The sequence below is a fragment of the Gracilinanus agilis genome, chromosome 4, assembly GCF_016433145.1.
Source record: "Gracilinanus agilis isolate LMUSP501 chromosome 4, AgileGrace, whole genome shotgun sequence".
Taxonomy (NCBI): domain Eukaryota; kingdom Metazoa; phylum Chordata; class Mammalia; order Didelphimorphia; family Didelphidae; genus Gracilinanus; species Gracilinanus agilis.
The window spans coordinates 108587531-108615371 of record NC_058133.1 but is presented as its reverse complement, the minus strand read 5'-3'; the positions used below and the strand labels follow the sequence as shown (position 1 = coordinate 108615371).

General features: G+C 42.3%; 1 protein-coding gene across 1 annotated transcript in view; it reads right to left on the bottom strand.

The window, feature by feature from the left end:
* The window catches only part of NFASC (neurofascin), a 248354-nt gene that overhangs the window by 109649 nt on the left and 110864 nt on the right, over positions 1 to 27841 (bottom strand). Inside the window, exon 3 of the mRNA XM_044674931.1 lies at positions 24291 to 24399. Coding sequence (XP_044530866.1) covers positions 24291 to 24399 — 109 coding nt within the window. The remainder of the gene's footprint in view (positions 1 to 24290; positions 24400 to 27841) is intronic.

Below are 27841 nucleotides of genomic sequence, written 5' to 3'. Positions count from 1 at the left end.
TGTGAAGAAAACCAGAGCTTTTGGATGGTTTATGAAAGGGAAACATTTGGATAAGAGTCAGAGATAAGCCTCATTCATGAAGTTTTTAACTCGCAGGGTTTTTAAACAGTGATATAGTAGAGAGAAGGCAGGAAAGTCCCTAATTGTTAGAAATGAGGAAGTCCAAAAGCTCCAACAGTCCTCTACCTTATTCCCCTTCTTCCACAGGACAGGAACTCTTCCATTCAGAAAGGGCCTTAGAGAGCTAACTAGCCCAGCTTCCCTCTCCCACAACTCTCATCATCTTACATACAAAGAAACCAAATCCCAGGGAAGTTATTAGACCTTTGCCCAAGGTCAGACTCTTCCTCAGGAGCAGAGCTGTGGCCAAATCTGAGGCATTCCAACTTGGTGCCTTTTTCACAATATTGTGTGGTGTCCCTATAAACAAGAAAGTTCCAAAGTGGACCTGCAATTTTAAGGAGAAAGAAATCTGGTCTCTGTGCTAAATCCATGAAGGTAGCACAATGAATAAAGTACTGGACCTGGGATCAAGAAGACCCAAGTTCAAATCTGAACTCAGATCCTTATTAGTTATATGACCTTGGACAAGTCACTTAAGTTCTGGTTAACTTCCGCCTCAGTTTCCTCAACCATAAAATGATGATAATACAGTACCTACCTCCTACGGTTGTTGTGAGGATAAAATAATATACTCTTTGTAAAGCCAGTCAGGCAATAAACATTATTAAGCATCTACTATTTGCCAGGTATGATGCTAAGTTCTACAGATACAATGAAAGATAAAAATCAGATCCTGCCCTCAAGAAGCTCCTAGTCTACTAGGGGAGACAACATGCAAATAACTATTTGCAAACAGCTATGTATAGGCCATATTGGGAATAATCTGTAATTTTTAAAGCATTACAGAAATACTGATTATAATTAGTATTATTATAAAGCTCTCTCTTAGATGAAGAGGAGAGTGGATTCATGGCAGCAGTTTTTGGAATCTGGGCTATAGATGTCTATAACATCTTTCCAGGAACAGATCAACTGTGCTCAAAACAAGGGGGATTTTGCCTCAATCCTTTCTTGCTCGGAGTGACTTTTGAGCTGAACCAACTGCAAGGAAGAACAGAAAAGCCGAAAGGCCTATGGGTTCCAGAAATTCAGGAGTGTCCCATCCCTGAGAAAACTGGAAGGAGGCCCAGGCTGGAGAATAGAATGTGCCCATGTCTATTCATCAGCCATGACTATAACCCTGATAATCAATGAAGGGGGGAGGGCAAGCTAGGAAAAAACTTTATTTAGCCAAAGAAATAAAGTTCAGGGGCAACTAGTAGCACAGTGGATAGAGTATCAAGCCTAGATTTGGGAGAACCTGGGTTCAGATCTGGCCTCTGACGATTCCTAGCTGTGTGACCCTAAGACAGTCTCTTAACTCTAATTGCCTAGCCCTTACTGTTCACTCTTAAAATAGAATCAATACTAAGTATTGGTTCTAGGACAGATGAACAGTAAGGGGGTGGGCAATTGGGATTAAGATCAGACCAGCACTAATGTCCTCCTCAGGCATCTCATTTTTTCCCTTGAAGCTCTCATTTTGGACTGCTTTGGCTTCACCATATCCCTAAGTAAAATCACTGGGAAATCTGATCAGCCTCATTATTTACTCCTACATTATCCTTTGATCCTCTGAAATTATAAGCCCCCCCATTTAAAGAGAGGGGGCAAGACCATATCTCCTCAGACATGACCTCATTTCCTACTTGTTTGGGCCCAAAATCTTATTTTTTCCACTCGGCCCCCATGCTGAGTATACCCCATTCCTTGTTTTTATTTTGTGTGTCTTTCCCTATTAGATCGTAAACTCCTTGAGAGTATGGATTATCTCTATTATATTTGTATCCCCAGCACTTGGCACAGTGCCTGGCACACAGTAGACACTTAATAGATGCTTACTGATAACCAACTAATGGGAAGAGGGGGAGTTATAGAGAAGCAGATTAGAGCTTAATATAAGGGAAAATGTTTTCATGAGATAACAGATTTAGAACTGGAAGAGACCTTGAAGGTTGTCAACTCTAATGCCTTCATCTTGTAGATGAAAAAACTGAGGCACCAAGAAATGACTTGACTTCCTTGGGGTTACATTTCTTTTCATTTTACTTTTTATAAAATTTTATTTTTCCAATTACACGTAGGAACAATTTTTGACAATTGTTTTCTGATATTTTGTGATGCAGATTCTTTATCTCTCTCCTTCCCCCCTCCCTGAAGAGGTAAAGAGTTTGATCTGAGTTATACCTATGCTTTCATGCAATATGTATTTCCAGATTCCCCATGTCTTGCCTGAAGACACATAACATAAATACATTAAAAAGTCACGAAGGAAATAAAGTAAAGGATGGTATGCTTTGATATGCAATCAGATTTCAACAGTTCCTTCTTGGGCTATAGATAGTATTTTTTCTTTTTAACATGAGTCCCCTGAGGTTATTTTGGAACCTTGTTTTACTGATAATTGTTTAGTCCTTCATAGCTATCATATAATATTTCAGTTATTATATATGCTGTTCTGGTTCTGCTCACTTTGCTTTGCATCATTCCTATAAGTCTTTCCAGGTTTTTCAGAACTTATCCATTTCTTAGGGTACAACAGTTTTCCATTACGACCATATACCAGAGTTTGTTCGGCCATTCTCCAATTGATGGACAGCCCCTCAGTTTCCAATTCTTTGCCATCCCAAAAAGAGCTATTAAAACAAGGGTTACATTTCTAAGTGTCTGAGGCAGATCTTTCAGAGTTCAAGTTCAGCATTCCACATTCTATACCACAGTACACTCCGTCCACTTTGATCACTGAACTGTTCAACAATGCAGTGAATGGACTGATGAGGGAGTGAGCTTTCACCTCATTCGGAAGATATTTGAGAAGACTCTGGATGATCCATCAGGGACTCTGTAAATGGGATGCTAGTGCTGATTGGAAGATTAGACAAAATGACCTCTAAAGTCCCTTCTGATTTCATAATTCTAGACAAAAGGGCATTAAGCTCTTCATAAAACCTGTAGTTGTGGGAGACACTGGTATAATAATTATCCTGAATAATTATAATCTGTGATAACAGCAATAATAATACTAACAATAACTCATCTTTCTATATTTTTCGTTACTGTTGGTTTGATTTTTCTTTCCTCGGATTGAGGGACCTGAGTGTTGACTCCACAAGCTGTCCCTGGCAGACTGAAAGAGAGCCCTACAACACCCACAAGCTGTTATCACTCCTAAGGAGCTCCCAGTGTTTCCCTTTGTCCCTCCGGCATCTCCTTTCTTTCCAACAATTATGCTGTGCCGAAGGCCACAGTGCATCTGAAGTGATGATGGAATGAAAACTGGTCAGGATGAAGCATCTAACACGTTGGCAACATGTCACTCCCCCATGCCTGGGGCTGTCCAAGACTTTGGGAAAGGAAGCCAGCCAGATCAACTCCTTAGCTTCCGTGATCCATGCTCCCATATGCTTTACACTGGGGATTTCAGACATTAACACCCTAATCAGGTCATGTTGGAGGCAGAATATAAAATGCATTTATCTAGATTATCTACCATTACAAATCCTGTGGAAGGGGAGGGAAGATTCCTTAACTTGATATAATAGCAGATGGTGTTGGAAGAGGGTGAGGAAAGATATTAAAACTACCAGGGGGCTACCTTGCTAGGGGGCTCAGTGGATTGAGAGCCAGGCCTAGAGATGGGAGATCCTGACTTCAAGTGTAGCCTCATTCACTTCCTACCTGTGTCCTCTGGAAAAGTCACTTAACCCCCATTGCTTAGCCCTTACAACTTTTCTGACTCAGAACCAATACCCAGTATTGATTGATTCTAAGACAGAAGGTAAGGGTTTAAAAAACAAAACAAAACAAAACAAAAAACTTTACCAGGTTAGGAGACCTGGGCCTGAAACTAGATTGCCTCTAACTACCTATATATTTGTAGATTAATAAGATCAATGTCTTTGAGCCACAGTTTGTAAAAATAGAGATAATATTTAAACTACCTATTTTACAGGGTTGTTCTAAGGAAAACATTTTATAAGCATTACGATGCTACATAAACTCAAAATTGTTATTATATAGTTGATACTATAATATACTCTTTAAAAAAAACCTTGCCTTCTGTCTTAGAATCAATACTGAATTTCTGTTCCAAGGCAGAAGAGTGGTAAGGGCTGGGCAATTGGGGTTAAATGACTTGCTCAGGGTCACACAGCTAGGAAGTATCTGAGGCCAAATATGAACCCAGGATCTCCCATCTCCAGACCTGGTGCTCTATCCACTGAGTTGCCTTGTTGCCCCTATAATACTCTGTGACCCTTTCTGCTAGTGTCTAGTTTTCCCGGTGAAATGTATTTAGATTTCCATAGTTATCTTTCTCTTACAAGCTCAACCAGTGACAGAAGCCATGATAAGCATTTAACTCCATTTTACAGTAAGAAAATCGAGGCCCAAGAAGTTCTAGTGATTTACTTGATGCCACTCAGCAAATCATTTGCAGACCTGGGACCAGAAATTTCCCCCACCCAGACCTTGTTCCTTCCTCTTCCTTCTCAACCTATCCCCTCTAGTCCCAGTGTGAGTGGTGCTCTGGCGAATAAAATTCCCAGATTTCTCCTTTCCTACCATCCTACCACTTGTCTACCTTTAAAAGTGAGACAAGAGATGGAGAAGAGGGGAGGGAACATGCATTTATTAAGTACCTACTGTTTGTAAGACACTGTGCTAAACCCTTTACAAATATCTCATTTTATTCTTACAACAACCCTGTGAGACAGATGCTATTATTCCTATTTTATAGTTAAGAAAACTCAGGCAGACAGGGGTGAAGCAACTTCCATGATTTCCCAGGGTCACATAACTAGTAATTGTCTAAGGCTGGATTTGAACTCAGGTCTTCATGAATAAAGGCTCAGCATTCTATTCTCTGCACATTCTAGCTGCTTCTTAGAGGAAGAAGGCTTCATGTGGGAATTCCAAAACTTCTCTAAAGCAGCATCCCTCCAAACCATCAGACATCCTGCTAATAGCTCTAAGGCATTGTCCCAGCTCAGACATCTGGGCCTTGGCATCACTCTGGAACAACTCTATTCTGCAGACTTCAACCCCAGGCAAGAATGGCTTTATTCCATCCCATGTCACACATTCCCCGATGACCATCTCGGCTGACAGCCGGCCTTCAGCCTCACTTAAAGTGACAGGGAGATCCCAAGGCTACAGTGGGAAGGATGTAATTCAGAAGAGAGGAAACAATTCAGGAGTCTTGGTAAGAGGGATTCAGATGCTAAAAGTTCAACCTTGCAGCTTACATTTGGGGGTATGTAGGGCCCCTGTGCCTGAGTGGGGCTTGAATCACACAAAATGTACCCTCAAAGAAGTCTATGTTCTTATTCCATGAATATGAGGTTAAAGATTGTGTAGGGGGAAGAGTGAGGAGGAAGGAGAGAAGATATGGTGGAAAGCAAACCTTCCAAATCTTTCTGAGGATCTAAATATATATGGCTGCTTTAGATTATCTCCCAAATGTCCATTCTGGACAAAACCAGGCAATGATAAAGAGTTAGATGTGGTACCAGAGGTAGAGAGAAGTTTGGAAAGCATGGGCATTGTGATAATTAGATTAAGTCTACACTGCCCATCTTTAGATTTAATCACTGAAGGTGAGAGCACCTTCCAATTCTGGGAGGTCCTAACCCACCTGTGCTAGAGTGAGTAACGAATCAGAATCAACCGGCTGCCCCCTACACTTTCTATGAGAAAGCGTCTATTGTGATTGATTGGACACGCAGGCTAGGGGAAGGCACTGGAAGTGACGCATACGTGACCCCTTTAAAAGAGGAAGGGGAGTGAGTGAGGCTACTTCTGGTTTGGTGAAGGGGACCTGAGGGAGCTTTGCTGGTTCATGACTGAGACTGTTCCACATGGTGAGTTTAAAGACTTCTTCCTGAACTTCTATTAAGAAACTTCCTTTTATAGATTCTGTGAATGAAGTTTACTTCATTCACCTCCAGGCCTCAGGCCCTTTAACCCTCGGCTGAGGGTTAAGATCTACCTGGTTTAATTAGTGAGATAGATTCTTATTTTCTTCCTCTCTCTTCTCTCATGTAAATAAACTTCCATAAAAGTCAATTTTGATTTAAGATTATTCTTAATTGAGGATTGATAATAGTTCAATCCTCTGGTGACCATCTTTAATATATTGAATCCATAAAACCCCTTTTTCACCCTTACAGCATTCTTGCCCCAATCACTATAGTGAATTTCGTCTTTCCATCCCCATCCTTTCCCCCTTTTTTTACTTTAGAGAACCCGGGTCACTTTTACTCTACAGTGATAATTCCTATATCTAACTCCTTTGCTCGTTTCTTTTCTGAAACAAGCCTTTGTGACCATCCATCAACCACCATAGCCTTTGTTGTTGCTGTTTTTCTAAGCCCTTACCTTCTGTCTTAGAATCAGTACTGTGTATTGGTTCCAAGGCAGAAGACTGGTAAAGGCTAGGCAATGGGAGTTCAGTGACTAGCCCAGGACCACATATATAGGAAGTGTCTGAGGCCAGTTTTAAACCCAGGATCCCTTCTCTAGGCCCTTCTTCCCCCATGGTCTTTTAACAAAATTTCCTGTCTCCCTTCTCTCCTCTACTCAAATTCATTCTTTTTTTTTTAACCCTTACTTTTCTGACTTAGTAACAATTCTAAAAGAGATGGGTAAGCAAAGGCTACATAAATGGGATCAAGTGATTTGCAGGGTCACATAGTTGGAGTCTCTTAATTCCTTCCATAGCAGTGAAGAAACCAGTGAGAATCCAGCCAATGTCATCTTGAATAATGAAATCTTAGAACTGGAGAATCTTGGACATTCAGGCCATTTCTTTGGATCCAGTGCCAGACTCCTCTCTATTCCCTCCCTGACAGATGGCCCATCAGCCTCTGCTTGGACATTCCTATCACTGAAGGGCTCGTTGCTTCCTTAGGTAACCCAATCAAATGAACGATTAGCAAGTATTTATTAAGCACCCACTATGTGCCAGGCTCTGTGAGAGATTGAGAATGCAAATACAAGATCCATCATTAGAAAATTTGGATGATTTTGCAATTCTTCCTTACATTCTACTGAAACTGACCTTCATGAATCATGAATATAATCCTAGTGATCTTTGCTGGGCCAACACAGGATAAATCTAATCTTTCTCCTATCTGGAATACTCTATCCACTGAGCCACCTAGCTGCCCCTAAAGGGGGACTACTGAGATTTCTATTTTGAGCATATTTAGTCTGAGCTGCCTTTGGCATGTCCAGTTAAAGATTTCCATGAAGTAGTTAATTAATGGTACAAAGAGGAGAAAAAAGAGCTGCCTATATAGATCTGAGAATTATCTATCTAGAGATGATAACTGAATCCATGACAGTTGATGAGATCACCGAACGAGATAGAAGAGGATAAAGGAAAGAGGGCCCAAGACAATGTATATTAGTGAGCATGACACGGATGAAAATCCAGTGAAGCAACCTGAGAAGGAGTAGTCAGACAGGGAGGAGAAGACTCAGGAGAGACTAATAGCATGAAAACCTAGAGAAGAGAGAAGTATCAAATGCAGCAGACAGTTTGAGAAGGAAATTCAGGAAACATCAATACCTCTCAGGGAGTATTCTTATTCTCCCACCAATGAGTCAGAAATATAAGAAAAAATGTCCTAAGATCTGGACAGAGTGGCCAGGGATTCACTGAGTACCAGAAGATGGCAGAAGTGAGAAAGAAAAAATTCAAGATGAAAGGAAGCTTGCTAATTATGAGCCAGGCACCCCAGAGGGTACAATAGAAGGGGGTGGGAAGATCTTAGACTAGAGATTTGGGGGAAAGCATTGAGAGGATGGGAATATAGGGGTAGGTAACTGGAAATGAGGAAATGGTGCTTATATATCTATGGCTGGGCATTCAGAATTACTGGGAGAGAGTACAAAGGAGCTGGCTTATGACAACAAGTGAGAATTGAGTAAAGGAAGAGGATCAGTGGATGGAGAAGGGTCCGTTGAGGGAAGAAGGTGATTCTGTTGTTCACAGTCCTCCCTAAGGGTTCAAATCCATTGCAGGTAATGATGCTGTAGCCTTGATAGAAAAGGTCTTGAGGGGGTGAAGACAGAATCTAGAACCACTATACTTTTTAGCCTTTGCTCATCCTATTCCCTATAATTTCTTCTTTTCCTCTATTTCACCCGCTTACTTCTTGCTTATCCTTTACTATTATATTTATACCCTTACCTCTGGCTCTCTATCCACTGAGACACTTAACTGTCCCTTAGTTATCCTTTAAAGTACAATTTGAAAGCTACTTCCTCTATGAAACCTTCCTTGATACCTTGTTAGTAACCATTTAACTCTCTAAATTCACATCGCCCTTTGTTTTGTAACTATCATGCATGTGCCATGAAAAATTGTGTTTAAGAGTTATCTGTTTGTTTATTGTCACCTTACTAGACTAAGAGCTCCAGGAGGGAAAGGACTGAGCCTTAACCAAACTTTATACCCCCAGGGCACATAGCACAGTGATCTGTACTCTGTAAGAACATAATACATATTTGCTAATAACTGAAGAAAAGTAAGAGCCGGTAAAAATCACAAAGTGACCTTTAGAGGAACAATGTACCATTTTAAACTCAAACATGCCTGGAGAACCAAAGCACCTGCTAGAAATACGTGTGTGTAATTCATATATGCCAGTGGAAACGAGGTCCTCCTAACTCTCTCCTGATGCTGAATGTGGCCCCATGGGAAATTTCAGCGAAGCCCTCCCCCAAACCAGTCATGCAACAACTCCACATTTCTTCAGAGAGACAGATAAGAGATCCCAAAGCCCCAAACAGGGCATAGCACTGTCTCTTGGTGCTTTTAGCCCCCTGGCTTATAGAAGGCTAGACAGATATCACCCAAACTTCCTGAATCAAGGTGCAGTTCTTTTTTTTTTTTTCTTTAATCCCTCACTTTCTATCTTGGGATCAAAACTAAGTATGGGTTCCAAGGCAGAAGAGCAGTAAAAGCTAGGCAATGGGGGTTAAGTGACTTGCCCAGGGTCACCCAGATAGGAAGTGTCTGAGGACAGGTTTGAATACAGGACCTCCTGTCTCCAGACCTGGCTCTCTATCCAATGAGCCACTTGGCGGCAAGCAGCCCCTTTTAAAAAAAACCTTTACTTTTGTCTTGGAATCATTCAAGGTATAATTCTTAAGGGAGGCATTTAAAATGAGATGGGAAAAAATGATTAGACAATAAGAGCACAGAATTTCTGTCTCTGAAATTCTGTTTTTGTTTCAAACATGCTTTAATAGTAAAGCTAAATTTGCTCTTAATCCTGTATAGATTAGCATCACTCCCGTGCTACTTTGAATCTTTGAGATCCTTTTTAACATTGCTTCCCTCCCTTTGATTTACACTCCAGCCAGAATGGACTTCTTTCTATTCCTTAGAACATAACATGCCGGTGCCCATCCCCCTCTTCTGGGCATTCACTTGAGCCAACAAGTCTCTATTCCTGGAATACCCAAATCCTTCTTTCCTGGAGGTTCAGTTCTTCAGTTCAGGTGCCACCTCTTCCACGAAGCCTTCTCTGATTCTCCCAGCTGATATCTTTCTCTCCCTCCTCAGCTTTTTCTAAAGTAATTTTCCTGAATCTCTCCTTTACTCCATTGCCTTCTACTTTGTATTAATATTTGTTTGGGTGCATTCCCCTTTGCTTTTGGTAGCATAGGATCTCCCTGATGACAGTAAATGTCTCAATTTTGCTTGGTGCCTAGTGCAGTGCCAGGCAGAGAGTAGGAACAATCAATAAATGCTTATTGCTTTATAACATTTAAAATAAAAATGTATGCCTTGACAGGTACGCCCACCACTCACCCCTTGGTGTCTCTTTCAGAAAAAGAATACTGACTGGAGGGATTAAGAATCTATCTTAAAAAAAACAAACAAACCTTATTTTCTGACCTAGTAACAACTCATGCCACAAGGGCTTGCAAGGGCCAGGCAAATGTTAAAGAGACTTGCCCAAGGTCATGCAGCCAGGAAGCATCTGAGGTTACATTTGAACCCAGGTCCTTCTGACTCCAGTCGTAGTACTGAGCCACCCAGCTGCTGACCATGCATCTATTCTACGCTCAGAAGCCCATCCAGAATTTCTGTGATCTATGATTGAGCTGCTTGATGCTCTAGGGTCCACAAAGGGCTACAGCTAAAAAAGTCTCTCTCCCTAATTCCCTGGCTCACTACCACTGTCCTCGATGTCCATTGCTGCTTCACAACCACCTGCTTCAGCAGCTGGGGGACAAGGGGTGCAGGGACCCGCCCCCTTAAGCCCAGAGTCATCAGGGATCACATCTGGGAGCTCAAACTGACCCTCCTCCCTAACTCCTCAGTCTGCTCATGGCTAAGGGCTAGACCTTAGTCACAGCACTGCCAAGGAGACAGTGGCACTTTTGTCCAACACTAATCCCTAAACAGAAAAGACAAAGAGAAAAGAGAGATAGGAACCTGCTGTGCCACAGATAACGGTCAATGTGTTTCTGGGGGGAGGGGCACCCCTCTGGTTTTCATTCTTTGCAGAGGGATGCCAGTCCAAGAGCCAGAGCAATTTCTGCTCTCTGCCTAAGAGGGTTTCCCCAATATCTCAAGGAATCCTATATTAATAATATTTAGTAAATAATAAAATTAACAACATATTCTTCTAATCAACTTTCTGTCTCAAAGAATCTCAGAGTTGGCTTTCTGTGGCCTCTCTAAGGGATCATGGAGCCTTTATTTGAATACCTTCAGTGACAGGGAGTTTAGCATCACCTACAGTTGGTTGTCTGTTCCATTTTGGGACAGCTCTAATGCTCTGGCAGCCTTAGCTTTCTCCTCTCCTTGAGCCAGAATCTAGTTGCCTGCTTGTTTCCTTCCCTTTTCTAGTGCTAAGTCTAGAGGCTTTACATCCCAAGACAGTACTCACCACACCTCCTTGCTGGCCTTTGCCTCTCCCCATACCCCCAGGAAAGAGAAAGAGAGAGACGGCGTCTTCGGTCCAGGGAAACCCTTCTGCCTGCATGGAGTAAAAATGAGCAGTCTTCTGGGATTTTCTTGCAGTCCAAGGCATCTTCCAGTCGCCTTTGAGGATGTGAATTTCCTTTTCTTCCTTCCCACTTCTCCCTACTTCTCCCTGATTGGGGGGAGGGGGTGGGGAAGGGGTTCCATCTGCTCAGTGCTTGGCTCCTTTTGACAGGCAGGGAGGGAGGGAAGGAGGGGCTCTAGTGGAAGGAAGGGGGAGCCTGTACACTTAACTATCGATATCGATCTGTTTGTCACAGTGTTGTCTGCCATTCCTAAGCCTTCCTCCTCATAAGCTTTAGGTCAGAGAAGTCACAGGGATTTGGGACAGGATAAAAGAGAAGGCGTCAAATACTCCCAATTCCCTGTCCAACAGGGAGCTGTCTGAGCCCAAGATGAGAGATTTGGTCGAAAACTAGTTGGTTTCTGGTCTAAGACCAGGAATAATCTACACACTGAAATAGCGAATGGTCACTGTTTATTTGGGTGAGGGGGCAGGTTAGGGAGGAAGGGTGAGGAAATGAGTTTGTCCTTCCCTTAATGTAACCTGAAAGGATATCTGTGGGATTCACTCTGGGGCCTTTGGAGAAGCACAAATGTATAAAAAGTCACTTTCTGTCTTAGTAATAACTCTAAGACAGAAGGGTAGGTATGGGCTAGGCAACTGGGGTCAAGTGACAGCTTCTACGTGTTTGAACCTAAGTCTTTGGGACTTCAGGTCTGGTGCACTATCCACTGTGCCATCTGGCTGACCCTAGCTTGATTGATTTATTTTTTTAGCCCTTACCTTCCATCTTAGAATCACTACTGTATATTGGTTCCAAGGCAGAAGAACAATAAGGGCTAGGCAATGGGGGTTAAGTGACACACAGCTAGCAAGTGTCTGAGACCTTGCTCTCAATCCACTAAGCCACCTAGCTGCCCTCTTATCCCTTGCTTTTTAATAAATATGGTTTACTCATCCCAAATAGTTCCCAAAGTCTTTAAGGTAATATGTGAGCATCATTATCCCTACCAGAAAGACCTGATTCCTATACCAAAATGCAGCCATTTTAGAGTGAGATTCAATAGCCATATAAGAATTAGTTGGATTGAAAAAGGAAAGACAGATGATGCTTCTCCGAAGGGTTCAAGAGAAAGTTAAACTTTATGAGCTGGGATCTAGTTAGGTTCACACACAGGTGTTTCCTAAAGGGGATTTTAAGTCCTAGTAAACTCTGAAAGGAGACTGCTTCAGTGGAGAAGAGACCCAGGGCACAGCCATTCTAAAGGTTATAGAAGCAGTCCAGCTTAGCGAAGAACCCCCTTCTCATTTTACTAATGAGGCAACTGAGGTTCAGAGAGGCCCTCCAACGTCATCTCAGGTTACCTAAGGAAGGTAGCTCTTCTCAGTTGGAGAAATAAGTTAAGGTGACTACAAAGAGTGAAAGGGTCACTTTCACCAAATAGCCGTGCTGATGCGAGATGAGGGCAAGCCAAGGGCTGAGAGTCAGCCAACTCTCTTTGGTACTACACTTGTGGCTGCTGTCCTTGTCCCTGCTCGTTCATACCTCCACTAGGAGTGAGCGTAGGTGGACACTCCTGGGAGAAGAGGTCAGATATCTCAACTACAATAATAATAATATGTCATTGAGTCTTTCCAATTGTATTCAACTTTTCCTGACCCCATTTGGGATTTTCTTGCCAAAAATCTGGAGTGGTTTGCCATCTCCTTCTCCAGCTCAGATGAGGAAAATAAAGTAAACAGGATTAAATGTCTTGCCCAAGTTCACAATATCTAAAGCCAGATTTGAATTCAGGAAGATGAGTCTTCCTGATGCCAGGCCTGATGCTCCACTCTTTGTGCCACCTGACTACTCTTCTTGGGTTTACAAAGTACTTATAAATATCATCTCACAACCACCCTGCAAGGCAGGTGCTATTTTTATTACTATTTTACAGGTGTGGACATTGAGGCAGATAGGGTGTAAGTGACTTGTTTAGAGTCACACAGAGAGAGTCTAAGGCTGAATTTGAATTTAAGGTCTTCTTGACTCTAGGCCCAATTCTCTCTACCCAGGGACTTGCTTCCTCTATCGAAGCCCTTTTATATAACCATTTCTTTGCAGCTGTATCTTTGATGTGTGTATATAGTTTGGGGAGTTTTAGGGTGAAGAGAGATAAGAAAGGGAAAAGACCTGAAGTGAAAGATTAAAATGACTTTTTAGAATTATTGAAGGATTTCCCTTATTCAACATCTCCTGTATCCCACCTCTGTCTTACCACCTTTAAGAAAAATAATTTAACCTTCTGGGCCTCAGTTTCCTCATCTGTTAAGTAAGGAGATTCAGCTAGATGGCCATTGAGGACACTTCTAGCTCTAGAGAAATGATCTTTTTTTCTCTCATGATCTATTAATAAATAATAATAATTGACAATTTTATAGCCCTTTAAAGTTTGTTTTTTTAAAAACCTTTACCTTTCATCAATACCAAGTATTAATCCTGAGGTAGAAAAGCAGTAAGGGCTAGGCAATTTGAGTTAAGTGACTTACATAGGGTCACATAGCTACTTCATATATATATTAAACCTTACCTTTCATCTCAGTATCAATTATAAGACAGAAAAGCATTAAGGGCTAGGCAATTAGGGTTAAGTGACTTACCCAGGGTCACATAGCTAGGAAGTATTTGAAGCCAGATTTGGACCTAGGTCTCTAGACCTGGCTCTCAACCCTAGTTGCCGCCCCTCCAAGTTTCCCAAGCACCTTACATACAATACTTCACTGAGTCTTACAATAACCCTGACATAGATACTTCCAGTATCTCTGCCCCCATTTTACAAACAGGTAAACTAAAGCTCAGAGAAATGAAATGATTTTGCTCATTGTCGCACAGCTAGTAAGACTCCATGGTAGAATTTGAACTCCAAGTCCAGCCTTCTATCCGTTAAGCTCTCACCCTGTTTCTGAGCAAGATTACCAAGGAGAAATTTAAAGTGACTCTTACAGGCTCACCCCAGGAACTCGGAGGGCCTGTTTATTTCTAATACTGCCTCACTGGAAGCCAAAGGAATAAAACTGGAGAGGAGGAGAGAGAGAGAACAAATTCCTCCCTCCTTGGAAGAGCTTCAAAAATACCATAATGAAAGAAGGGGAAAAAAACAATCCTTTACCACCTTAGCAAGGCAGCCCAGGTTCCCCATCCCTTCTCTACCACAGCAGGGAACATTTTCACAGCAATTACACACACATCTTTCCTCATCTTCACAGAAAGGGAAGAAGTGAACCCCCGGAGACTTGCACAGGAGAGATGGCTTCATCATACCCCTTGGCAGTGCTGGTAGCAGCAGCAGCAGTTTCCTCTCTGGGTCCTACTTTTCAAGGGATGTGATTTCATAAATAAGGAACTAATAAATAAATAATAAAGATATTGTCTCGGTGGGGAGGGACGAAAGGGACACGGGGTGACCAGTCAATGTGGCACGCATCTAAACGGGCCCTAGAGTTCTCTGAAATATTGCTGGAAAGGACAGCCAAAACTTGAAATGTCATCCAGGATGGATTCGGTCTCTTCTGGCACTGCATAAAGGCTGTATTGGAATGGGAGGAAAGGGTGAGTGAGGAGAACAGCAAGGTCCAATGGAAAGAGCCCTGGCTGGGGTTCAAATCCTATTTCTGATGTTTCCTACTTATGGGACCTTGGGAAAGTTATTTATTTAACCTCTATAAAATGAGGGAGTTGGGACTAGATGGTCTCTGGGGTTCCTTCTCTTTCCAGGTCATCTATGATCCTAAGAAGAGAGCATGAGATAGGAAAGCAACTTACTTCTTTCAGGCCAGCCTGAGACCTTCTACTACCTTTGGAAAGTCTCTTCAAAAAGGCTCCTGCTTGTGGAGAACCAACCCACATCCCGCTTTTTTTCTCTTGCATTGATTGAGCAAGGAGGCTTGGAGGACTGTGTGGACTATGACTGAAACTTCTGATTGTTGTCTTAGGCTATCATCCATCTATGTTAACCCAAAGATCGGGCCATCTGCTAAGGATGTCATTCATTTTAAGCTCTTCATTTGGGAATCTTGAGCCTCAAAGTCTCACTGGAAAATTCATTTGAAAAATATCTTGTCAGGCCTAGAGATGGGAAGTTCTAGGTTAAAATCTGGCCTCAGATACTTCCTAGCTGTGTAACCCTGGACAAGTCACTTAACTCCCATTGCCTAGCCCTCACTGCTCTTCTGCGTTAGAACTAATACATAGTATTAATTCTAAGGTGGAAGGTAAGGGTTTAAAAAAATCTTTTTAGTGCAGGTAGGAAGGGAGGAAAGCCCAAAGGTCAGAATAGCAGAAGCAAGAAGGCCTCCTTTCCTAGGCACATTGTTCTTCAACTCTTTGAAGACAGCACTGGGGATAAGGGAAAGGTTCAGGAATTACTTATTGGCTGACTGTTTGACTAAAGAAATCCAGGGTGAGTAGTAAAGCATTAGACGAGGAGTTAGGAGTCAAAGCCTGTCGTCTGGCCCCAGTGTCTGTCTTGCTTATGTGGCTTTGGACACTTAAACTCTCTTGAGCTTGGTCTCTGAAGAATTCCCCCAAAACAGATGATACATACTATAAAAGAAAGTTGACTTGAAGAGTGAATAATAAAGCTAGGGGTCACAGAAGCCTCTCTGGCAAAAAGGAAGTCCAGGCTCCAAGCCTGCAGCATCCTTTGCTTCCTCTGTTTAACATTCTGATGCATCCCAAGCATGATTCATGCTGCTCATTTCTGCTGCTGTGGCCTCTTGTGCTTAAAAAACTCCAGTAAATCTTCCATTAAATCCTAACCCCTTCCTTCTACAACCCCCTTCCCCAATGCCCTGTCTTCTGGTGTCATCTGCTTCCAGATGGGAAGCGGCTGGAAGGAGCCCAAGCCCAGGGAGCCAAGAGCCAGATCAACACTCCCAATGTAATGTCCCTCCATCAATATTGGTTTAGCTGCGGAAATTCCAAGGGCGGTGTAGAGCACAATTGAATTTTTCAGATTCCTGTGTGACATGTGATAGGGGGGAAGGGAACATGGGGAGGAGAAGGAAGAAGATGGCAGGAGGCAGAAGCATCTGTTCCCTCCCTCCCTTCAACTCTTTGAATTTACATCAGATACAGACATTAGTCTGGAAAATTGTTTTCGGGAGCTAGAGTTCCAGAGGGATAGAGATGTAAAAATTCACAGGACTTGGAGGGAAATAGTAGTAGGAACAGAGGAGGCCACAGAATGGCTAGAGGCCTTTGCCAGGTATAAGATACAGTATTTCAGTTGAAAGTCAAGTTTCCAAATACCTACAGTCATGAAAGTGATGCTCTGCTAAGAGACATTTTAGAAAAAAATGTGTCTCTGTCTTATATGTATTCTGGGCTCTCTCATATGCCAGTCAATAGGATAAACTCTTAGTCATCACCAGGGCTGTACCTTTGGATTGAGGGAAAAACCGAGAGTGAGGCACATCAGCAGACACTTCAGCCTCTGAGGAAGTGAGCAGGCTACTTAGAGGTCATCGGTTAGAAATGGAGAGGAGACCAGAAGAGGTCATCTCCGTACTTAACACAGTGACTAGCACATAATAAGTGCTTCATAAATTCTCTCCCATTCTCTTTTCTCTCTGACTTTGTCTCTCTGTGTTTCTCGGTCTCTCTTTGTCTATGTCTCTTCTGTTTGTCTCTGCCTCTCTGCCTTTCTCTTTCTGTCTCTCTTTCTCTGCCTCCATCTCTCTGTCTGTCTCTCTCTGTATCTCTCTGTCTTTGCCTGTCTCTTTCTGCTGGTCTCTGTAAGTTGGTCTCTACCTGTCTCTGGGTCTCTCTGTCTGTCTCTGTCTTTCTCTGTATCTCTGTCTTTATCTCTCTCTGCTTCTCTGCCTCTCTCTGTGTCTTTGTCTGTCTGTCTGTCTGTCTCTTTGCCTGTCTGTGTCTCCATACCTCTCTCTTTCTGTCTCTGTCTCACTGTCTATTTCTCTGACTCTGTATATCTGTCTGTCTTTGTCTCTGCATCTATCTGTCTGCTTTTCTTAAGACTCAGCAGACATGAAATGAAAAGAACAGGGGCATATGGTAGAGGTTTTACACCTCTGTGCCTTGCACACATTGGCTTCAGATTCAGAGGACTTACCTGGATTCAAAGCCCACCTCTGAAACTGATACCTGTGGGCCTTTTTCCTTGGATGTCAGTTTCTTCATCTGTAAAATGCGAGGTTGGACTAGATGACTTCTGAGATCCCTTCCAGTTCTAACCAACTCTGTGATCTCACGGTTACATCCATTTCTGCAGTTATCTGTGGCCCCAGAAAAAGGTGGTAGGCCAGATCTTGGAAGGATTGCCTTTGTGCCTTGAGAAGTCAAGGAGGGTTCTCTAAATTTAGGAGCAATGCGCCTTCCAGGTGACAAGGAACAAAAGTAGAAAAACTATCTGTGTGCATTGCCCTTCAGGTAGTGCAGAAGGAAATGGTGGTATTAGACAATCTAAGTCCTGAGAGCTGTCCCTGGAGAAGGCCTGGTTATCCAGAGATTGGGAGGGGTGCTGTGGTGCCAACAGGCATAGCCCACCAAGATTTCTGGGGTCTCCCTCATCCATAGTTAGAAGTCCTGAGGTCTCCGCAATACCCTGTACCCATTGAGGGGCGGGATGGGGCAGGTGGGAGGAATAAGAGCCCAGGAGCAGAGATGGGTAGAGAGCTAACAAGCATGAAAGCAATTAACCAAATGGATCCATTTGGATAATTGGGGTTCTGGAGAGCCGGGTGACTTCTAGGCCATGCGTCAGAGGACAGGTGTCTGCCCTCTTGACCGAACCTGGTAAGCCAGGGAGCTGGGCTTGGGGGAGGTGGGGATTAAGCCCAGGCAAGTGACAGAGGCACTCCGCTGCTCCCAGGGAGGGGGCTGGAAAGCAGGAGCAGATGCCATAAGGCAGCTCCAGATGGCGGCGACTTTGGAAACAAAAGGCAAAGAGCCAGAGGGAACAGAGGATGGGGACATCAGAGAGTCTCTCCTTTCTCCGGCTCATTGTCAGAGCAACCTGGTCAGAGGGAATTAGATCCACACCTGGATACTGACTGCAGGCAAAGCCAACTGAGATAATCTGGCTTCTGGGCTCTATGGAACATTTCACGATGACGACTATGGAAGTCATCGTCATTCTCAGAACACAATATCTGAAGTAAACCAGGCAATGGCCCTGAAGAAACCTGGATTAATGGCACTTTGCCCAAGATATGCCTCCCCCCCCCCCCAGTTCCTGCCTGGGAGACCCTTGGACACACCTTTAACTTTCCTACTGAGGTCTGTAGGATCTCTATCATATGGCCCCATTAATGACACCAGGACCAGGGGAGGCAGGGAAGAAATACTGACTTAAAGACTGAGCAGATCAAGGTTCTGAAAAATGAGAGATCTGAGATCCCCTCTAAGGGCCCTTCTAGTATCTGATACATAGTAGGCACTTAATTAATGCTTATTGACTGACTTCCAATTTTAATATTGTGATTCTAAACTTGCATTGCCACTGTGTAAAGTTGTGTATGTGACCTGAGCAAAGTCACCTGGGCTTTAGGCCTCATTTTTTTTTTATTTTAAACCCTTAACTTCTGTGTATTGACTTATAGGTGGAAGAGTGGTAAGGGTAGGCAATGGGGGTCAAGTGACTTGCCCAGGGTCACACAGCTGGGAAGTGTCTGAGGCTGGATTTGAACCTAGGACCTCCTGTCTCTAGGCCTGGCTCTCAATCCACTGAGCTACCCAGCTGCCCCCAGGCCTCATTTTTAATTTAATTTAATTTAATTTTTAACTGTTACTTTCTATCTTAGTAATAATTGAAAGGCAGAAGGGTAAAAGGTAGGCAGTTGGGATTAAGTGACTTGCCCAGGGTCACACAGCTAGGAAGTATCTGTGGCCAGATTTAAACCCAGACCCTCCTGACTCCAGGCGTGGTACTCTATGTACTGTGCCCCCTAGCTGCCCTGGCCTTATCTTTTATTTTATGTATTACTTTAATTTTTAAACACTTACTTTCTATCTTGTAAACAACACTAAGTATTGGTTCCAAAGTAGAAGAGCAGTAAGGGCTAGGCAATGGGGGTTAAGGGACTTGTCCAGGGTCACACAGCTAGGAAGTGTCTGAGGTCAGGTTTGAACTGACACTAGGCTTGGTAATCTATCTACTGTGCCTGCTAGCTTCCCTGGTCTTATTTATTTTTTTTAAATCCTTATCTTCTGTCTTAGAATCAATACTAATTATTGGTTATTAGGCAGGAGTAGGGTAAGGCCTAGGCAACTGAGGTTAAGTGACTTGCCCAGGGTCACACAGCTAGGAAGAGTCTGAAGCCAAATTTGAACTCAGGATCTCCCATTTCTAGGCCTGGTGCTCAATCCACTGAGCCACCCAGCTGTCCTGGCCTCATCTTTTAAATGGTGAAGATAACTGTCTCCATGACTGGATCAGATGCTACCATGGAGAAATAGATGTTTGGAAAACTTTAAAAAGTCCACTTTTTAATGGAGCAAAAACTATTCCATGACTGACTGAACAAGCTGTACTATATGAAAATGGGTACCATAATAGCACCTACCAATTGTGAGGATCAAAGAGATATTCTTTGTCAAATGCTTAGCATAGTGCCTGGCATATATAGTAGGTGCTTAATAAATGTTTGTTTCCTTTTTACCTCTCTTCATTACAGCCTAAGAAAAAGGTGAATGGGAGGAATCAGAGAAACAGAGGGAGATGCCAAGCAAGCAAAATCAGGAAAAAAATACCCAAAGGAACTACAGTAACATAAGCAGAGGGGCCACTGGGAGGAAGTTGAATGGTGTGTGATTGCAACGACCACTCTTAGGGGATTGGCACTCCTCTTCTCTCCTTGGACAGGTGGTGGATCTTGGATAGGGAATATTACACTTTCTGTCACACATGATCAATGTGTTGGTTTTGTTTAATTGTTTTTCCTTTCTTACCAGGGTTGGGAGGGAGATGAAGTGGGGATTGGGGTGTTCGTATATATGGAAATGATTAATTAAATGCAAAAAGCATCCAAAAAGCTTTAACTTTTAAAAAAGAACTATTGAAATTTTGTATGTGTTAAAATAGATACAGTTAATGAAGCTAGAATTAGAGAAATTATAAGCAGGGAAAAATTTACATCAAACATCAACCATAAAAGTTGGATAGCCACAACTATAGGGAACTGACACAACTGTGTAACACAATAGATAAGTCTCTAAAGAATATGACTACTGTTTAAAGAAGGAGTGTAGACCTTAAATGACCATATTAAAACATGCTCCAAATCATTAGTAGTAAGACAAATGCAAATTAGAACACCACTAAGTTTTCACCTCTCATCTTGCAAATTGGCAAAGATAATGAAAAACAGGAATAATTAATGTTAGATTGTTAGAAGTCAGGCACACTAATACACTGTCAATGGAACTGTAAATTGGCCCAACAGTTCTGGATATTAATTTGGAATTCTGCAAGAAAATAACTAAATTATTCATCATACCCTCTGAGAAGCAACCTCAACTACTTTCATCTATTCTAAGGAAATCCAAGTTAGAAACAAAGGTCCCACATACCCCAAAGTCTTCATAGCATCACCCTTTTGGGGAGCAAAGGACTGAAAACAAAGTGCATGCCTACAAGTTGGCAAACGATTGAAAAATGTATAGTGTGTGAATGTAATGGAATATTACTGCATAAGAAGTGACAAATAAGATAAATTCAGAGAAACATGAGAAGATCTATATGAACTGAAGTTAGATGAAATAAGAAATATATATGTATGTATGTATATATGTATCCAATGTCTACATTCTGTAAATAAAAATTTTACTAATGGAAAGCTAAACTTAAAACTTTGTTGTTTTTGAATTGTTTCAGTTGTGCCCAACTCTTCATGACCCCATTTGAGATTTTCTTGGCAAAGATATTGGTGTGGTTTGCCAATTCCTTCTCTATTTCATTTTACAGATGAGGAAAAGGAGGGAAATAGACTTGTCCAGGGTCATACAATTACTAAGTGTCTGAGGTTGGATTTGAGTTCAGAAAATGAATCTTCCTGACTCCAGGCCTGGCTCTCGATCTACTCTACTCCTAGCTGCCCAAAACAAAACTAGATTTGTGATTTTATTTAGGTATAGGAAGCTTTTGGTAAGGCAGCTTCTAACAATGGTGGTCAGCAACCTATAGACTTAAGAATCACAGAGAAATTACATGGGTTGTGTTGGGTCACACAAACAATATAGACCAAAGATAGGTCTTGAACTTGGTTCTTCCTGACACTGAAGCCAGTCTTTATCTATAAATCCTTTTTATGGCAAAAAAGAAGGTTTCAGTGTGGAGAAGGGAAAGATTTTTCTCTTTCAAGAAATGACTGTGATGGAAAGTTAAAGTCAGCAATAAAATGTATATATTTTTTAAACGTATGGAATTATTATTAGGTGAGAAATGTCCAGAGAGGAGAGGCTCTAACTAATTTGCTCTCCACCGTGCTCAACACCAAGAATACTGAAGTTGGTTTGTGTTGGCAGAAATGATGTTCCCCTTTGATTGGGGGAACTTGAGTTAGAGGCTTACAGCCTCCCATTCTTATAGCCCAAGATCTGGGAAGAAGAAAAGAAGGCAGATAGGAGTGAAAAGTATCTGGAAGGGGTCCTGGGAACCCAAGACAAAACAGAGAGTAGTGACACAAAGTTGGATTTCAGCACGAATCCTTCACAGACCTCAAAGGACCACTCCCATGCTAGTTTATATCATTTATTTGCCATTTACACAAATCTTCATGCCATTATCTGAAATGAGTGAGGTCAAAATACAATAAAAGAAAAGTGCTGCGGGAGGAATAGTATTCCCACTCAAAATTCAGGGTCAATGAAGAAAGAAATAGTCCAGCAGGCAATGAGATGGATTTCCAAATCTGGTTGATGAAACCTGAAAAAATTCTGGAGATGAGCCACAGCCATGCCCTGAGGGATGAAGGCAGAGGCTAAACAGAGGAGCAGGGACTTCTGAGAGGCCATCCCTGAGAAGTGCTGCCATTCTACTTAAAATCCGAAAAGAATTTAGAGGCTTATCAAGCATATCCTCTGCTTTCTCACCCTGCCTCCGAAAGCCGGGCCCTATTCATTTGAGAAAGGAAAACATTTGGGGAGAGAGCTGGGGTGAGGAAGAAAACCTGTGCTGAGAGGAATGAAGAGATCCATTCGATCTAGCCTAGTTCTGAAGCTCAAGCAATACACTTGTGATAAATTGCCAATTATTTTACCATTAAAATTTCATACCTCACTTCTTTCATTTCCTTCCCTACTACCCAAGGGGGCTGAGGCTAAAACTAGCATTGCTTCGGGGCAAAAGGAAGTTTGAATCCCAGATGGGGCAATGCAGATCTCAGAAACATCGAGTTGTTCTAGTTAGATCTCCCCCTGTGGTCACTCACTGTGCCCTTGGACAGCTGTTCATCTGCCAAGGGCCAATTGTTCTCCACCTCCTAACCCTCCCAGGAGGGGCCCTCGCATATCCCCCAGAGACCCTCCCTCTGATGATCCCCCATATGCTTGAGCTGTCACTCACAACGTGCACAAAAGACTATAAGGAGACATAAGCTTGGGGGTGGGGGCAGAGGGTCAGAGGCTAGGCTGTTTGCTGATTCTTCAGTAGAGGTGGTCACCCTGGACAATAACTTAATACTCATGTCTAATGATTGCATCTGCTTGGTAAGGGCAAGCCAACATCGATCCAGCTCTGTCCTTCTCAAAGAAAGAGGATCCATTCTGCAGCTGGCGATGCAGGGCTTTACACACAGTCCTGCAAAATAGCCTTCCCCTAGACAAAAACCTGGGCAGCAGAGGACCCAGGGCTAATTAAAACATTTCTTTTACTCTTGGCATGATTTTTCCATCCCTACTACATAGTGCAAATAGAAATCAGAGGGAAGAAACTCCAACTTCAAAACACAACATTTAGGTTCCATGTAAGGAAACATTCCCGGATGATCAGGGTTCTTTGGTATCATGATGGGTAACTAAGAGAGTTTAATGGTTTACTGTTTTCAAATAACTCTACAGTCCCTCCCATTAAAGCACTGTCAGGAAGTTCTTCCTAATGTCTAACCTAAACATCCACGCTGTAATTTTGATGTCATTTCCTCATTTTGAGGTTCCTTGAAGGTGAACAACAATAGTTAACTCCCACTCCTGCCCATCCCCTATGACTCTTCAGACACTTTTTTTTTCAAACTCTTCAAACTTAAACTTTAAGACAGAAGAATGGCAAGGGCTAGGCAATTAGGGTTAAGTGACTTGCCCAGGATCACATAGCTGGGAAGTATCTGAGGCCAGATTTGAACCTCCTAACTCCAGATCTACCTAGCTGCCCCTCTTCAGAGACACATTTACAAATGTCTTCCAGCCTTCTTTTCTCTAGGAAACCAAAACCAAAACCAAAACCAAAACCAAATGAATTCCTTCAGACCTTCAGAAGGTGAAGGTTTCATTTCTATAACCCCAAGAATCTTGGAAACCCTGAAAACCCCTACAAGTCAAGGCAACAGACACTTATTTGTGTGTGTATGTATGTGTAAGTATAAATATATGCATGTATGTGTGTACACACACACACACACACACACACACACACACACACACACAGACCTTCTCATAGAACTGACTTAGACCGTGGTTTGTCTCCAGGTGACTTCTGACATACAGTGTTTGATTTCCTGAGAGATGACAGTTCCTGACTGAATCTGTTTAGGATTATAGAATTTCAGATTTGAAAAGGACTTCAAAGTTCATCCAATCCGAACCATACCTGAAGTCTGAAACACTCTAATAACACTCCTGACAAGCGTCCATCCAGACTCTGCATGAAAACCGTCCATGACCAGGGATGGATACATTCTGAGACAGTCCTTTCCACTTGTCCTTCCATTGAGCCAAAATCTGCCTCTTTTCAACTCCTCCTCCTTCCTCCTAGCTCTAATTTTGGGGCCCAGCAGAATAAGTCTAATGTAAATTCCACACACTATTTCTACAAATATTTGAAGACTCTTTCTGGCCAGAAAGATGCCCTAGGACTAGAAAATGTTTTCCTCAATCAAATAACCACTCCGCCCCACCTCCCCCACCACCGCCCAGGGCTTTGTTTCCTTAGACATGACCCCCACAACCCCGGATGCACCTACCTTCTTTGTTTCATTCACCCTCCTTTTTGAAACAGTTTTGGAGGCACTGTCCTGGCCAGCAGAGAGATGGAAAACTCCACTTTCCCAAACTGCACATAAGTCAAGTGACCTGTCTCAAAACACAAAGGAAATTCACTGGGTCATTCCCGCAGAAAGCTCTGTGTTGTTCAAGGCTGGGACGTTTCCCGGGAGCTTTATATACATTGGGGACGAATTTACCCACAATAATCTCATTAATTTTCACAATATTATCAGGAAAACTAGTCAATTCAATAAACATTTATTGTCTGTTAAAAGGGTTCAATCTAACTCTCTGACCAACAAAAAGACATGTCTTGTGGAGGATTTATGAATGGATTTGGACAAGAGTCACAGGGGATAAGGTGTAGATGGATTATAATCTGTAGTGTTGGAGAAGGCAAGTGCATCAGTGAGATCTCAGACCTATCAAATTAATGTGCATAGTTTTCTTCTGGCTTCTGTAGGTAAGAAAAAAGGCAGCTAAGTGTCATCATGGAAAGTGTGCTGGGCCTGGAGTCAGGAAGACCTGAGTTCAAATCTGGCCTCAGACACTAGCTGTATATATGAATAATTAAATATGTGAGATGTTACATGCAAATAATAATTATTATTATACATATACATGTATACATGGCATAGTGGATAGAGTGCCAGGCCTGGAATCAGAACAATTCATCTTCCTGAGTTCAAATCTGCTCTTAAGATACTTCCTAGCTGTGTGACCCTGAGCAAGTCATTTAACCCTGTCTGCCTCAGTTTCCTCTTCTGTCAAATGATCTGGAAAAGGAAATAGCGAACTACTCTAGTAGCTTTGCCAAGAACACTCAAGTGGGGCCATGAAGACAGAATTAAAATGATGTCACAACAACAAGTATATGTAATGTGTGATGCATATACACATATATGTCTCATTCTATACCCTAAAACTATAGCCCTTCTGTCAGGAAGAGGATAGCATGTTTCTTCATTGTTCCTCTAGAACCATAGGATGGTCATCACATTGATCATAATTTTTTTAAGCTTTTATTTAATTGATTAATTAAGAAAATTTTTCCATGGTCACATTGATTACAATTTTTTTTAAACCCTTAACTTCTGTGTATTGGCTCCTAGGTGGAAGAGTGGTAAGGGTGGGCAATGGGGGTCAAGTGACTTGCCCAGGGTCACACAGCTGGGAAGTGTCTGAGGCCGGATTTGAACCCAGGACCTCCCGTCTCTAGGCCTGACTCTCAATCCACTGAGCTACCCAGCTGCCCCCCAACTGTAATTCTTAAAGCCTTCAAAGTTGTTTGTCCAAATCTTAAATGAGGAAAAAATTCTTCTAGAACACATGCTATCACATCAATGGCCAAGGTCTAGCCCTGGGAGGGTTCCCTGTTAGATTCCAGGCACGATGACCACACACATTCTATGCCACGAGTCTGTTGTAACTAAGCAGTCTGGGGGAAATGAAACACATTATACCAGTGTTGCTTCTGGGAGACCACTGATTTCAAGGCCCAGCTTTAAAACAATGGGGCAGGACCTTTCACTTCATTTCCTTCATGTGCTTTTTATTGCATGTGTGATTTATGTCCTCTGTCCCAGGCATAGGGAATATGGAAATATGTACTGTATGAAAGCATTGATATAACCTATAACAGATTATTTACTGCCTCAGGGAGGGATACAGGGAGGGAAGGAGAGAATCTGAATTGCAAAATGTCAGAAAACAATTGTAAAAAATTATTTCTACATGAAATTTAAAAAACTCCAAAAACCAATGGGGCAGGGGCACATAGGTGGCACAGGTGGGGATAAAGCCCCAGGCCTGGAGTAGGAAGGACCTGGGTTGAAAAATTTTCTTAATTAATCAATTAAATAAAAGTTAAGATACCTCTTAACTGTGTGACACTGGACAAGTCACTTAACCCCAATTGCCTAGTCCTTGCCACTCTTCTATCTTTGAATTGATACTAAGACAGAAGGTAAGGGCCTAAAAATAAATAAATTAAATAAATAAAACAATAGAGTCAATGCAAATAGGTTTGGAAAAGGTCATAGGGATCCCATTTCTCCTGGCTCCAAGGAGCACAATCCCTGGATGCGTGATGACACTCACACATGGCATCCCAGCTATCTCCAAGAACTATGGGTACCACAACAACCAGTCAACAAATATTTATTGAGCATCGATCATCAGCATTATCATCACTAAACATGTATTCAGCATCTTTGATGGGCATGGATTCGTGATGATCTGGGCAGTGTTTTCCAACCTTAAATCCTGTGACGCTATAATTTTTCTTAGTAGGTTTAAAGGTGTTAACCCTCATAAAAATGTAAAAATGGAAAGATAACTATAATAGTAGTATATATTCAGAGTTGTGTGCATGGTAGGGAGAGGCTACTGGCCTGGACTAGTAAGAGAAGGCCTCACAAAAGAGGAGATATTTGAATGGATTGTGGGGAGGTGAGCTAGATGGCTCTGTGACTAGAGCACTGGAAGATCTGAGTTTAAATCTAGCCTCAGACACTTAATAGCTATGTGATTCTGGGTAAGTCACTTAACCTCTGTTTGCCTTGATCCACTGGAGAAAGAAATAGCAAATTTCTCCAGTATCTTTGCTGTGAAAACTCCATGGACAGTATGGGGTCATAACGAGTCAGACATGGCTGAATGTCTGAATAATTGGGTAGGTTCAATTGGGGGATTTAGTATGGAAGAAAGGGAAGGTGAAAGCCATTCAAGCAGGGAAAATGGCATAACAAAAGGCATAGAAGTGGGGAAAATTCAAGGAAAGTTGGGGGACAGTGAGTAGATCAATCTGATTAAAGTGGAAATGATGAGGTGGGAGGTAAGGGAGGAGAGACAGAGAAGAACTACATCCTAGAAGACCTTGAATAAGAAGGAGCTGGACTTTACTGTATAGGAAATGAGGAAGCTTTGCAAGTTTGCGAGAAGATGAGTGATATGACCAAAGTGATATTTTAAGAAAAAAATTGAACTTGTGGCAATATGTAGAATGAATTGGGTGGAGGAAAGAGTGAAATCTAGAAGACTAGCTGAACCATCTGAGTCCAATGAAAACAGAAGGCAAGGAAAGAGCAGTGAGTTATTAAAAATCAATGGTAGTATTTGGTGACTACTGGTTGTGGGGGGGGATAGGCAAGGTTTTATGTATGGGTCACAGGGAGAAATTGAGCCTAAGGGGACCACAGGATTCAGAGTCAGAAGGAACTTGAGAGATTATTTCATCCAACTTCTTTAATAAAACTCAGACAGTGGAGAAACTTGCCCGACGCAGGATGAGGGATACGTGCCAGCCTTAATTTCATTGTCAGACTTACATCCCAGCTTCCAGAAAGAATTGATAATGTCTGAATGCAGATTGAAGCATACTATTTTTTATTCTTTGTTTTTTCATGTTTTTTTTATTTGCTTTCAGTCTGTCCTTCCTTCCTTCCTTCCTTCCTTCCTTCCTTCCTTCCTTCCTTCCTTCCTTCCTTCCTTCCTTCCTTCCTTCCTTCCCCTCTTCCCCTCCCTCCCT